The sequence below is a fragment of the Gorilla gorilla genome, chromosome 16 (genome assembly GCF_029281585.2).
Source record: "Gorilla gorilla gorilla isolate KB3781 chromosome 16, NHGRI_mGorGor1-v2.1_pri, whole genome shotgun sequence".
Taxonomy (NCBI): Eukaryota; Metazoa; Chordata; class Mammalia; order Primates; family Hominidae; genus Gorilla; species Gorilla gorilla.
Genome location: NC_073240.2, coordinates 71,989,275 through 72,001,817, shown reverse-complemented (window position 1 = coordinate 72,001,817; position 12,543 = coordinate 71,989,275). Strand labels below are relative to the sequence as shown.

General features: G+C 43.8%; 1 protein-coding gene across 3 annotated transcripts in view; it reads right to left on the bottom strand.

Annotated features, from left to right (window-relative positions):
- THSD4 (thrombospondin type 1 domain containing 4) overlaps window positions 1–12,543 on the bottom strand; it is a 693,045-nt gene that overhangs the window by 649,003 nt on the left and 31,499 nt on the right. For all 3 annotated transcript variants that reach the window (XR_008672073.2, XR_010131023.1, XM_031002164.3), the window contains exon 3: window positions 5,176–5,245. Coding sequence is in view for 1 of the 3 variants with exons in the window: in XM_031002164.3 (XP_030858024.2) it covers window positions 5,176–5,245 (70 nt within the window). In the remaining 2 variants the exon portion in view is untranslated. The remainder of the gene's footprint in view (window positions 1–5,175; window positions 5,246–12,543) is intronic.

The following is a 12,543-nucleotide window of genomic DNA, read 5'->3' as shown; positions in this document are numbered from 1 at the left end:
AAACCATATGATCATTTCAAAAGATGCAGAAAAAGCAGATGACAAAATTCAACATTCCTTCATGATAATAACTGTCAACAAATTAAGTATAGAAGGTATGTATCATAACGCAATAAAGGTCGTATATGACAAAGTCACAGCTAACATTATACTGGATAATGTATATGGAATAGTACAAATTATATTAACATTATACTGAGCAAAGCTTTCACCTTTTCCTCTAAGAACAGGAACAAGGTAAGGATGCCCACTTTCACCACCCAGATCAACATAGGAATTCCTAGCCAGAGCAATCAGGCAAGAGAAAAAAATAAAGGGCATCCAAATTGGAAAGAAGGAAATCATATTGTCCCTGTATGCAATGACACAATCTTATATACAGAAAACCCTAAAGACTCTACCAAAAAACTCTTAGAACTAATAAACAAATTCTTCTCAGAGGACACAAAAAATCAAAATTCAAAAATCAGTAGCATTTCTATATGCTAATTGCAAACTATCTGAAAAAGAAATCAAGAAAATAATTACATTAACAATAGTACACACAAACAAAAATAAGATACCTAGGAATAAACTTAAGTAAGGAGGTGAAAGAGCTCTACAATGAAAACTTTAAAAACAATAGGATAATATCCCATGTTCATAGATTGGAAGAATTAATGTTGTTAAAATGGCCATACAAGCCAAAGCAATTTACAGATTTAATGCAATTCTTATCAAAATAATAATGACATTATTCACAGAAATTGAAAAAATAATCCTAAAATTCATATGGAACCACAAAAGACCCCAAATAGGCACAGTAATCCTGAGCAAAAAGAACAAAACTGGAAGCATCACACAACCTGACTTCAAAATATACTACACATCTATAGTAACCAAAGCAGCATGGTACTGGCATAAAACAGACACATAGGCCAATGGAACAGAATAGAGAGCCCAGAAATAAATTCAAACATCATCTGATTTTCAACAAAGATGCCAGGAACACATATTGAGGAAAAGACAATCTCTTCAATAAATAATGCTGGGAAAACTAGATATCCAACTGAGAAGAAGAGACTAGACCCCTACCTACTAAAATCAACTGAAAATGGATTAAAGATTCAAACATAAAACCCAAAATTATGAAACTACTAAAATAAAACATAAGGTTTTATTCAGTGTCATAAAGCACACTGGGCTGGGCAAAGATTTTAGAAATAAGATCTCAAAAGCACAGGAAACAAAAGCAAAGATAAACAAATGGAATGACATCAAACTTTGCTTCTGCACAGCAATGGAAACAGTGAAGTGAGGGGGTGTAAATTTCCACAATAAACTGAAAAGACAACATACAGAATGGGAGAAAATATTTGCAACTACACATCTGACAAGGGGCTAATATCCAGAATATGTAAGGAACTTAAATAACTCAACATCAAAAAAAAAAAACCAACTCAACAATCTGATTAAATAGGCAAATGATCTGAATAGACATTTATCAAAAGAAAACATACAAATGGCCAAAAAATATATTTTGAAATGCTCAACATCACTGATCATCAGGGAAATGCAAACCAAAACCACAGTGAGATACCACCTCCCTCCAGTTAGAACAGCTATTATCAAAATGACAAAAGAAAACAAGTGTTGGCCAGGCGTGGTGTCTCCCGCCTGTAATCCTAACACTTTGGAAGGCCGAGGTGGGCAGATCACCTGAGGTCGGGAGTTCAAGACCAGCCTGATCAACATGGAGAAACCCCGTCTCTACTAAAAATACAAAATTAGCCAGATATGGTGGCGCATGCCTGTAATCCCAGCTACTCAGGAGGCTGAGGCAGAAGAATCACTTGAGCCCAGGAGGTGGAGGTTGCAGTGAGCTGAGATCGCGCCACTGCACTCCAGCCCAGGAGACAGTGTGAGACTCCATCTCAAAAAAAAAAAAAAAAAAAAAAAAGATAAAACAAGTGTTGGTAAGGATGTGGAAGAAAATGAACACTTACGTACTGTGGGTAGGACTGTAAATTAGTACAGCCACCATGAACAACAGTAGAAGCCTCCTTAATAAACTAAAAATAGAACCACCATAGGATCCAGCAATCCCACAATTGCATATATATCCAAAGGAAATGAAATCAGAATGTTCAAGAAACATCTGTGCCCCTATGTTTACTACAGCACTATTCACAATAACCAAGGTATGTATTCAGCCCAACTGTCCAACAACAAATGAACAGAAAAGAAAATGTGGTGTATATACACACAATGGAAATACTGTTTGTCCATTAAAAAGAATGAAATCTTGTCATTTATGACAACATGGATGCACCTGGAGGTTATTATGTTTAAAGTGAAATAAGCCGACACAGAAAGACAAATACCACAGATCTCACTCATATGTGGAATCTGAAAAAAAAAAATAAAAGAGTTGATATAGAAGCAGAAAGGAGAACAGAGGTTACCAGAGACTGAGGAGAAGAGGGGAAAGAAAAGAGGGGAGAGTGGGGAGAGGTTGGTCAATGGGTACAAAGTTACCATAGATAGGGGGAATAAGTTCTGGTGTTCTATTACCCAGTAGGTTGATGATGGTTAACAGTAAGGTATTATATATGACAAAATAGCTAGAAGAGAGGCTTTTGAATGTTCTCACCACAAAAAAAAAAATGATAAATGCATGAGGTGACTAGAATGCTAAATACCCTGATTTGATCATTATATAATACATATGTATTAAAACACCACCAAATTGTATGCATAAATATGTATAATTACTATGTGTCAATTTAAAAATTTTAATGATAAGATAACTCATAAATCTTTTTTTCCCCATCTCTCAGAGAAAACACTTGAAGAAAGATGAGAGTGATACCTATTTGGGGACCTTTTGTTCAGGTTACGCACATATCATTCAGCTTAACTTGAAAAATTACAGGAGACAGCAAAGTAAATTGATCATGTATAAAGTATTTTCAGTTATGATAGCCTATTTGAGCAACAACAACAAGAGGAACACAGTAAATTGACTCGACTCTTAGGATTAACAACCCCGATAATTCTAAACATTAATAAATAATATAACTTCATAATAAAAGTAGGCAGTTGTCCTTTCTGACTCCTGATATTATGAATAGAGATGATGCAGCAGAGTAAGCAGGGGAGGGGGGTGCCAATTTCCAGGTGAATCCATTGAAATGATGCTTAGACCTTGGCCAGGTTTTCCATTCAGTCAGTCATTCAACAAGGATTTTATTGAGCACCTACAACATGGCCAGGCTGTATTCTAGGAGCTGGGAATAGGGCCATGAACAAGAACAGTAAGTTCCTACTTTCATGGAGTTGACATCCTAGTGGTAGATACAGTACAATAGAGGTTTATACCTGGCCCAGAAAAACAGAGCCGAAACAGAAAATAAATTAGACTATAATCAGATAAGAATGCAAAGAACTGCTCCCAAGAAGGGTCATGTTTAGCCAAATATGTGCACATACTCTTTTTTCTTGGCCCCCTTCTGTCCTGAATTTCCCCTATGAAAACCCTCTCTCAGGCCAGTGCAGTGGCTCACACCTATAATCCCAGCACTTTGGGAGGCCGAGGTGGGTGGATCACCTGATTGAGGTCAGGAGTTTGAGACTAGCCTGGCCAACATGGTGAAACCCTGTCTCTACAAATACAAAAAAAATACAGCTGGCTGTGGTGGTGCAGGCCTGTAATCTCAGCTACTTGGGAGGATGAGGCAGAAGAATCACTTGAACCCAGGAGGCGGAGGTTGCAGTGAGCTGAGATCGTGCCATTGCACTCCAGCCTGGGTGACAAGAGCGGAACTCCATCTCAAAAAAAAAAAAAAAGAAAACCCCCTCTCAGGAAAGGAGCCGACCAACTTGCTCACACTTAGATACAAATAACTCATCTCTTCTCAGGAGTCTGAATTTGATTCCAGGTAGACAGGAGGAGCTCCTAGGTAGCAGAAAGGGCTTCTAGGTACTTTCCAAGAGTCCTATCATGCATTGTCGCTAAGGAAACATTGATCAAGGATCTGCTCAGTTGCAGAGCAGCATTAGGCTTGTTCAGGCAATGGTGGATGGTTCATTTACTATAAAACACACAAAGCCTGAAGGGAAGCATATGCAATACTGTCCATTTGCTCCTTCAGACGCGGTCTACCCTTCTCCACCCAGTCCTGTGGCCCGGGAGGCTGGCCTTTGGGGACTGCATCAAAGCCTTCTTGTCTTCTGGTTGGTTTGGCCAAAGGGAGTCACCAGCAGGAAGTAAGGGGTGAGAGGAAAGAGAAGGCCAGGTTCTTATCTTCCAGTTCCATCCCTGCCTGGCCATCAGTTGGCAGTGACTGCGTCCCTCTACTGAAGATCATGACTCCCTATCAGGGGGTTCTCTTGCATAGCAACAGCCATAGCTACAGCTGCAGCTCTATCCCTGCCCTTGACCTTGAAGGTGCCCCAAGAGAGGGTAAAAGCTCCATACTGGTCTCCTCCATTCCCAAGTGGGTTCCTTAAGCCCTGCCCATGCCTTTGTAGAGTGCTCTCACTGACCTCTCAACTGTCCATTCTAGCGAACACATGTTGCAAAGCTGGCACTGCTCTCAGATCAGAGACCGACTGCAGGTACCAGCTTCATGTTTTAAGCTCCGTGACATGGTTCGGATCTGTGTCCCCACCCAAATCTCATGTCGAATTGTAATCTCCAATATTGGAGGCGGGGCCTGGTGGAAGGTGATTGGATCATAGGGATAGTTCCTCATGGTTTAACACTATCCCCCTTGGTGCAGTCATGGCAATAATGAGTTCTCATGAGATCTGGTTGTTTAAAAGTGTATGGCACCTCCCCGTTCTCTGTCTTGCTTCTTCTCCAGCCATGTGAAGTGCTGTTCCCTCTTTGTCTTCCGCCATAATTGTAAGTTTCCTGAGGCCTCCACAGAAGCCACGCAGAAGACCAGCATCATGCTTCCTGTACAGCCTGCAGAACTGTGGGCCAATAAAACCTCTTTATAAATTCCCCAGTTTCAGATATTTCTTTATAGCAATGCGAGAACAGAATAGTACACTCCATATTCTGTAAATGGTGCTTCCTTTCAGGATCAGTGGTGACTCACCTTCAAACAGAACAAAGTTCAGGGCAGTGACCACAGTGGCCCTAGCCCCTTGGGCAGAGAAGAAAACCTCTGGATGGCCATGGCTTACCTTCCTGTGTTGAGTGGAGGGCTGTGGGCAGACGAACTGGAATCCAAGCAGCAGGAGGAAACACAGGACACTGAAAAAGGAAAATAGCAACAGGCAGGATGGTGAGTATGTTCCAGGCAGCAGCACCCAGGGAAGGCAGCATCACCATCTCATCAGTGGATGGGGGGGAACAGCCCAACCCAGGCCCTGGGATGTGACCCAGTGAAGACACAAAGTGTTGGCCCCAAAGGAGGGAGGCAGCATGGTGCTGTGGCAAGGCATGGCATGGGGCAGATGTGGGATCACATCCCAGCCTTCCTGCTTACCCGCAGGGGTTCTAGATCAGAGCTTTAACCTCTCTAAGTCTCAGTCTCCTCCCCTGAAAAATGGGGATGACAACGGGAACTGGCTTAGAGGTTTAGGGGATAACTGAGTAAGAGGATGCACCGTGCCTGGCAGAGGGAGTGCTAGTGTAGCCCACATGCGGTCCTTCACGGGTGGTAAGGTCAGGGAAAAGCATGGGCTTTGAGCCTGCCAGGGAAGTTCCTCTCCTTACAGCTCACGCTTTCCTGGGAACCATTCCTCTGCCTCTTTCCAGCCTTTTGATGTCACATATGTTCTCCATGGGTGGGATTAGCTGTGCTAAGCCTCACTGTCACCAGCCCTGATTAGAGAATGTCATCAAATAAAGAGGAGGTGGGGAAATAGGAGCCGGCTGAGACAGCAGGGTGTGCTGGAAAGGGCATGGAGCCAGGCTAGAATCGCAGCTCCATCATTCCCATCTGGGTGATCCTGGGTCACATTTCCACGTTAGCATTTCCATGCCTCAAACATTCTCACCTTCTGTGAGGATCACTGAATACGACAGAGGTAAAACACCTGGCATGGTTAGTAAGTTAAGAAGGTGAGGGAAGGAGTAGAGCTGACCAGGAAACCTGGAATGCAGCTCCTCTGAGTCAGAGGAAAACCTAGATCTTTCACTCCCTCTCCTGCCCCAAGTCCCGCTGAATGTGATTGGAAATGTAACCTCGGACCAAAGGCGAGACAAGTATCGTCAATTAATTTAAATGCCCAAAGTCTCATGATTTCAAATCATCAATGTCATTATTTTAAGCATCCCTGCAATAAGGCCACTACATCTTTTGACCATTTGTCAAATCGTATTTAACCTAAGTTAAATAATATAGTGGTTCCCAACCTTTTTGAGGCTTCCAACACAACTGAGAGATGTGAAACACTGCCCCGAACCAAGAAAAACCATCACGTCAGGGTGGAGATGAGGAAAACCTGCCCGAAGCCGGGGGTTAGGTCTTGTGGAGTTAGATAAAGCTTCCACCATTTCTAAGAATCCAAAATTCCACCCCAGCTCCTGTTTTGTATGTAAGTGACCCAGGAGATCACACAGAACAGACATGGACAGACTGGCTAGAGACTGTGCAATGTGGTGAGAAGCAGGGAAGATGGTCTCTGTAATATGGTGTTGCAGGCATCCTTCTTGCTGTTGTCATGGAGTTGCAGCTGAGGATCCAGAGCTGAGAACATGGATACTAAGTATGCACACATTCCAAAGAGAGGGGCTGCACTGTCTACTCAGGAACTACAAAGCGGGTGCGCGCCATCCCTCACTCACCTCCCACCTGTATGCACAAGGAGGCTGGAGGATGGAGTTTGCTAGGTGTGAATTTCCCTGAAGATGGATGTAGGAGTGCTGCATACAGCCCCTCCACTCCCCTATGGGGAAGGAAAAGTAGGAGCTCTCCCCCAAGCCAAGCAAGAGGGACAACATTCAGAGCTTGATCCAGATGCCCTGGTATCTGGGGGTACAAGGATTGGTGGCTGATTCTCCTCTGAAAAACATCTAAAGGCCAAACCCTAGCTGGAGTATCCAGGAGGGAAGACTGGAGAGAGGGCTAGGGTGGGAACAGTCTGTATTTTTAGAGCCTGGAGGGGCAGGAGATGCTATGTTTTAGCACCATGGAAAGACATGGAACTTAGGTTATCTGGAAAGGACTCCACCAAAGATTTTCACCAGAATGAGGTGACCCCCCCTCCTAGAAAGTAAATGTACAGCTTATACCCATGCAGTACAGGAGCTGGGGGTGCAGAGGTGGATCTTAAGGAGTCAGCCAGATTTGCACAGCCTGCACCAGGGCATGGTGCAGCAGGAGAGCCCAGTGAGGGGGAAATTCTCCAAAGTGCCCTGAGAGAGGAGAATCTGGAACGTGGACATCTGCCAACCAAGGACAGCAGCACCAGATTACAAGGAACACCAGTCCCACTGGGAACGTCTTTGCCAGTTACCTCTCCTCTCCTCTGCTTCACCCTGGAGGAATTCACAACGGCAGTGAGTGGGCAGGGCAGGGAACTAGGAGTGTGAAGGAACCAACCAAGCCGCCTCTTCCCTACTACAGGGGTCTGAGGCTACAACAGGCCCAGCTTAGAGGAGAAAAGAAGCTTTTAACTGGATGAGAGATCAAAATGTTTACATCTGACTAGACTTTCCTTTTGTTGATTTTTTTTTTTTTTTTTTTTTTTTGAGACAGAGTCTCGTTCTGTCTCCCAGGCTGGAGTGCAGTGGCTTGATCTCGTCTCACTGCAATCTCTGCCTCCCGGGCTCAAGTGATTCTCTTGCCTCAACCTCCCCAGTAGCTGGAATTACAGGCAGCACTACCATGCCTGGCTAATTTTTGTATTTTTAGTGGAGATGGGGTTTCGCCATGTTGGCCAGGCTGGTCTCGAACTCCTGACCTCAGGTGATCCGCCCACTTCAGCCTCCCAAAGTGCTGGGATTACAGGCATGAGCCACCATGCACAGCCTAGACTTTCCTTTTAATATACTGTATTTGTAACAACATTCTTCCAAACAAGGGGTGTATTCGGGACAATAATATGAAATTAGTGGGGAGAAGAATAAAAGAGTTGAATTATAACTTGCTGAGGATCTAGAGCAGCACTGTCCAATAGAGTTTTCTATGATGACGGAAACATTCTCTGTCGGTACTGTCCAGTGCAGATACACAGATCTGTGCTATTCAAGACACAGGAAGCTAATGGTACAGGTCTAGATGGTGATGCTACCGATGTCCTGGATAACTTCTAAAATGATTCCCCTTCTCACTCCCATCACACACAACTTCCTTTGGACTTTTTAATACTTGAAAATGAGCCTGTTCATTACACACAGAATGTACTGGAAATATTGCCCAAGATGTCTTCCAGCAATAGGGCAGGAGAATTAAAGACAGCGGGTTCCCAGACAGTGGTGGCAAAAGGACAGTAATCTTCTAGCTGTATCCCTGCTGGATCCAATTTGACCTCTAAATCAAGAACATGTGCATCACAACTCACAAGTCCATGCTCCATGGTTGCATGACCTTGGGCAAATCACCGTCTCTCTGTGCCTCAGTTTCCTCATCTGTAAAATGGGAATTGTATAACCTGTCCTCCTACCTCAAATGAGTTAATGTGCTTTCTTGCACCCAGGCCTAAAAATGTGAATCATTTGTAACACATTCTGGCACTGCTTACTCATTTAAAAAGAAAACCAGATCGGTGTGCTTTTGTTAAAAAAAAAAAAAAAAAAAGCAGCAGCTCCATAAACATGTTACACCTCAGTGCCTCAAAGCTCTTGGCACACACAGTAGCCACATATTTGTAAGGAGCAGTTTTGGATAATCACTGATCTGAGATTGCACTTTCATAGCATTCAGGGGGACTTGGGGCAGGAAAGGGAGTGAGATCACATCTAGGTTTTCCTCTGACTCCGAGGAACTGCATTCCAGGTTGCCTGGTCAATTCTACTCGTTCCCTCACTTCTTAAGGTCTCTGCCCAGAGGATCTTGTCTTCACAGGGCTTCCTTGACCCTACAAAAAACAGTGGTCCCTCTCCCAGCCCAGCCCTTTTCTCCATAGCATTTACCATCTCACATACTATGTCTTTATTTAAGTTTCTCTCTCTATCCAATGGAATGTAAGCTCCATGAGATCAGGGAGTTTGTTTTGTCACTACTTTATTCCCCAGCACCTAGCACAGTGGCTGCTATATAGTAGGAGCTTAATTCACTGAATTAAAGAATGATGCTTCACCATCTTGGTGACCCCTGAAATTTCAAGATTAACTGAAAATACTGTGAATTAACATATTTGAAAACGTCCAAAGCCACTTCGGGAGCTTTTAAAATTTTCTTTTATGAGGGATTTATAAAAATCAGTTCTGCTTTTGAATTTCTATGTTACCCCTCTCCAAAAAAACATCCTTAGAAGATCACAAGATATGGCAGCAAAATGTTTGCTGGTGCCTCTTGTTAACAAAAGTGTAACACAAATTACATTTAGATGTTCAAATGCTTCTTCTCTTCATTTACTGGGCCCTATTGAAGCTAAAATGCATAGGGGTACCCAACAAAATTCATTCTGGAGTAAACTCTGAGATATTAAATGGTCTCTGCTCTGAATGGAATAGAATAAATTCCCCCAGAGGGGCAATTATTCTTTGGGCTACAATAACAGCAGGCACAGCAATATATAACCCCAGGGGCCAGGGGAAACTCTGCCAAGGGCTGAAAGTTTCCCATCCCTGCTCAGCACACTCTGTTTTAGGATACCTCACCCTGCTTGCGCATACTTAGCTAATTGGTATCTGTAGCTGTGCCCACCTCTTTTCAAAACACCAACAATCTAGCCCAAATCCTTGTTCCTCCTGACCCAATTCAAAATTAATGTTTGGAGAATGAGAGAGCATGCATGTGTCTCTGTGTGTGCAACTCGTGTGTTATTTCACTTTGATAGTTTGCTTTGGCAAACCGCTCCCAGCTTGCAACGTTTTGACAGATTGAAGGCTACCAGGGCCTTTGGCAAACAAATCACACACTCCTTTCCAAGTGGCGTGGGGGAAGCTACATTCCTACCAAGACTTTCCGATTCACCTTGCAGTCGAAATAACCTAACATTTCACACCAAACAAACAAAAAAAAAGTTATGCCATCTACCCAGTGCTGTTCTAGGTTTTAAACACTCCATCATTTCATTTCCCCATGTAGAAAATAATGCTCATTGAAATTTGGTACAAGATTTACATCATGGAACTGGAGCTCTGGGCTTCTGTATTTGCCTTGGCCAATCCCACTCTCCACCCTCGCTACCATCTCAGCTGCAGTGAGGGTGGATACTGTCACAGCCCCTGTGTACCTCGAATTACCTCAATGAACTCAACACCACTTGGGCATATCAAGTAACAAAACAAGGAAAACAAGAAAAAAAAAACTACTTCCTTTCTTCCTCAGTTAATACAACCCAAGAGATATTTTGGGAGCAACCAGATCACTAATAAAATTATATCGACCTTAGCAAAAGAGAGCCAAAATCTTAGCATTGAAGTGAAATCCTGCCTAGTGTACTCTGGAGATAACAAATGTTTGCTGGCCGGGCACAGTGGCTCACATCTGTAATCCCAGCACTTTGGGAGGCCGAGGCAGGCGGATCACTTGAGGTCACAAGTTCGAGACCAGCCTGGTCTCGAACACAGTGAAACCCCGTCTCTACTAAAAATACAAAAATTAGCTGGGCGTGGTGGTGTGTGCCTGTAATCCCAGCTACTCGTGAGGCTGAGGCAGGAGAATTGCTTGAACCCGGGAGGTGGAGTTTGCAGTGAGCCGTGATCACGCCATTGCCCTCCAGCCTGGGCAACACAGCGAGACTCCATCTCAAAAAAACAAAACTGTTTGCTAAGCATGCATTTCACTATGCTCAGCTCAGCCCTCTGCCTTCTTCTGACAACAGTTAAGTGCCTGTAGTCCCAGCTACTCAGGAGGCTGAGGCAAGAGAATGGCATGCATTGAAGGCAGCATGCTCGTTAAGAGTCATCACCACTCCCTAATCTCAAGTACCCAGGGACACAAACACTGCGGAAGGCCGCAGGGCCCTCTGCCTAGGAAAACCAGAGACCTTTGTTCACTTGTTTATCTGCTGACCTTCCCTCCACTATTGTCCTATGACCCTGCCAAATCCCCCTCTGTGAGAAACACCCAAGAATGATCAATAAAAAAATAAATAAATAAAAAAAAGAAAAAAAAAAAAAAAAAAAAAAAAAAAAAGAATGGCATGAACCCAGGAGGCGGAGCTTGCAGTGAGCTGAGATCGCACCACTGCACTCCAGCCTGGGTGATAGAGCGAGACTCCGTCTCAAAAAGAAAAAAAGAGTAAAGGCAGCAAGGAAGGGGGATGGGTTACCAATGACATTAGCCAACAAAGAGCTGATGGCTACCTTTGATCTCAGCACTCACAAGTAGTACTTCATAACCATCCCATCAGACACTTTTATTATACCCATTTTGCAGGTGAGGAATTTGAGGCAAAGAGAGACTAAGTCATTTACCAAACAGCCACACATACCTACTAAGTGGCAAAGCCTGATTTCTAACACAGGCGGTCAGACCCTTGGCCTGGACTCTTAACCACTGTGCTGCGGGGCCTCATTAGGACACAACACATTTTTACAAAACAAGCATTTGCCATCTGATTACATCCACTTTCTTCCTCACTCTGTATGAGGTGGGGAAGCCTGGTGGCTTCACAGCCTCCTTTATTTTCTGCCACTGCTTGCAAGAATCATCAGAAACTAGGTGGATGCAATAAAGCTGCATTCATCCAGTCCCACCAGAGGATATTCTAAATTTCAAAATAAATGAAGCTGACCATATAAATCCCAAACTTAAAAAAAATGCATTCTATTTATTTCCTCTGTTTTCTTACACAAATTCATCTGAGCTTAAGAAACCTTTCTTAGATGGCTCAGAGGCACCAAGGTGAATATCAGTCAATTTGTGCAGCCCATGGTGGAGGTCTTCGGCGCACAGCAGCCTTCGGCTTGAGAACTCCAGACACCTAGGGCTTTCTGAATCTGGTTGGCACTTAGCTGTCTCCTTCCTGCTATCAGGTGTTGTTTACTGTCCTGTCAGTGACCCTGTGTCCTCTTAACTGGGCTCCCTCTGGATCTGCCTTGGTCTTGGAAACATTCAGATAACCAAGCTGCAGCCAAACCAAGACCAACAGGCCCCGGGAAAAGGCCTGCCTGGCTCGCGCAGAGTGAAATATTTCCATTATAGAGCATGGACTTAAGGACACATATTTTAACTGCAAATTGGTTTTTATCGCTTGTTTCCAGGTTCTCAGGTCTTGCAGCCATTTGTATTTTCTCAACCAGTACTTCTGGCAATGTGAGGTGGTCTATCACAGTACTGCTTTTTTTTTTTTTTTTTTTTTTTGAGACAGAGTCTTGCTCTATCACCCAGGCTGAGTGCAGTGGCAAGATCACAGCTCACCACAGCCTCTATCTCCCAGGCTCAAGTGATCCTCCCACATCAGCCTCCTGAATAGCTGGGACCACAGGTG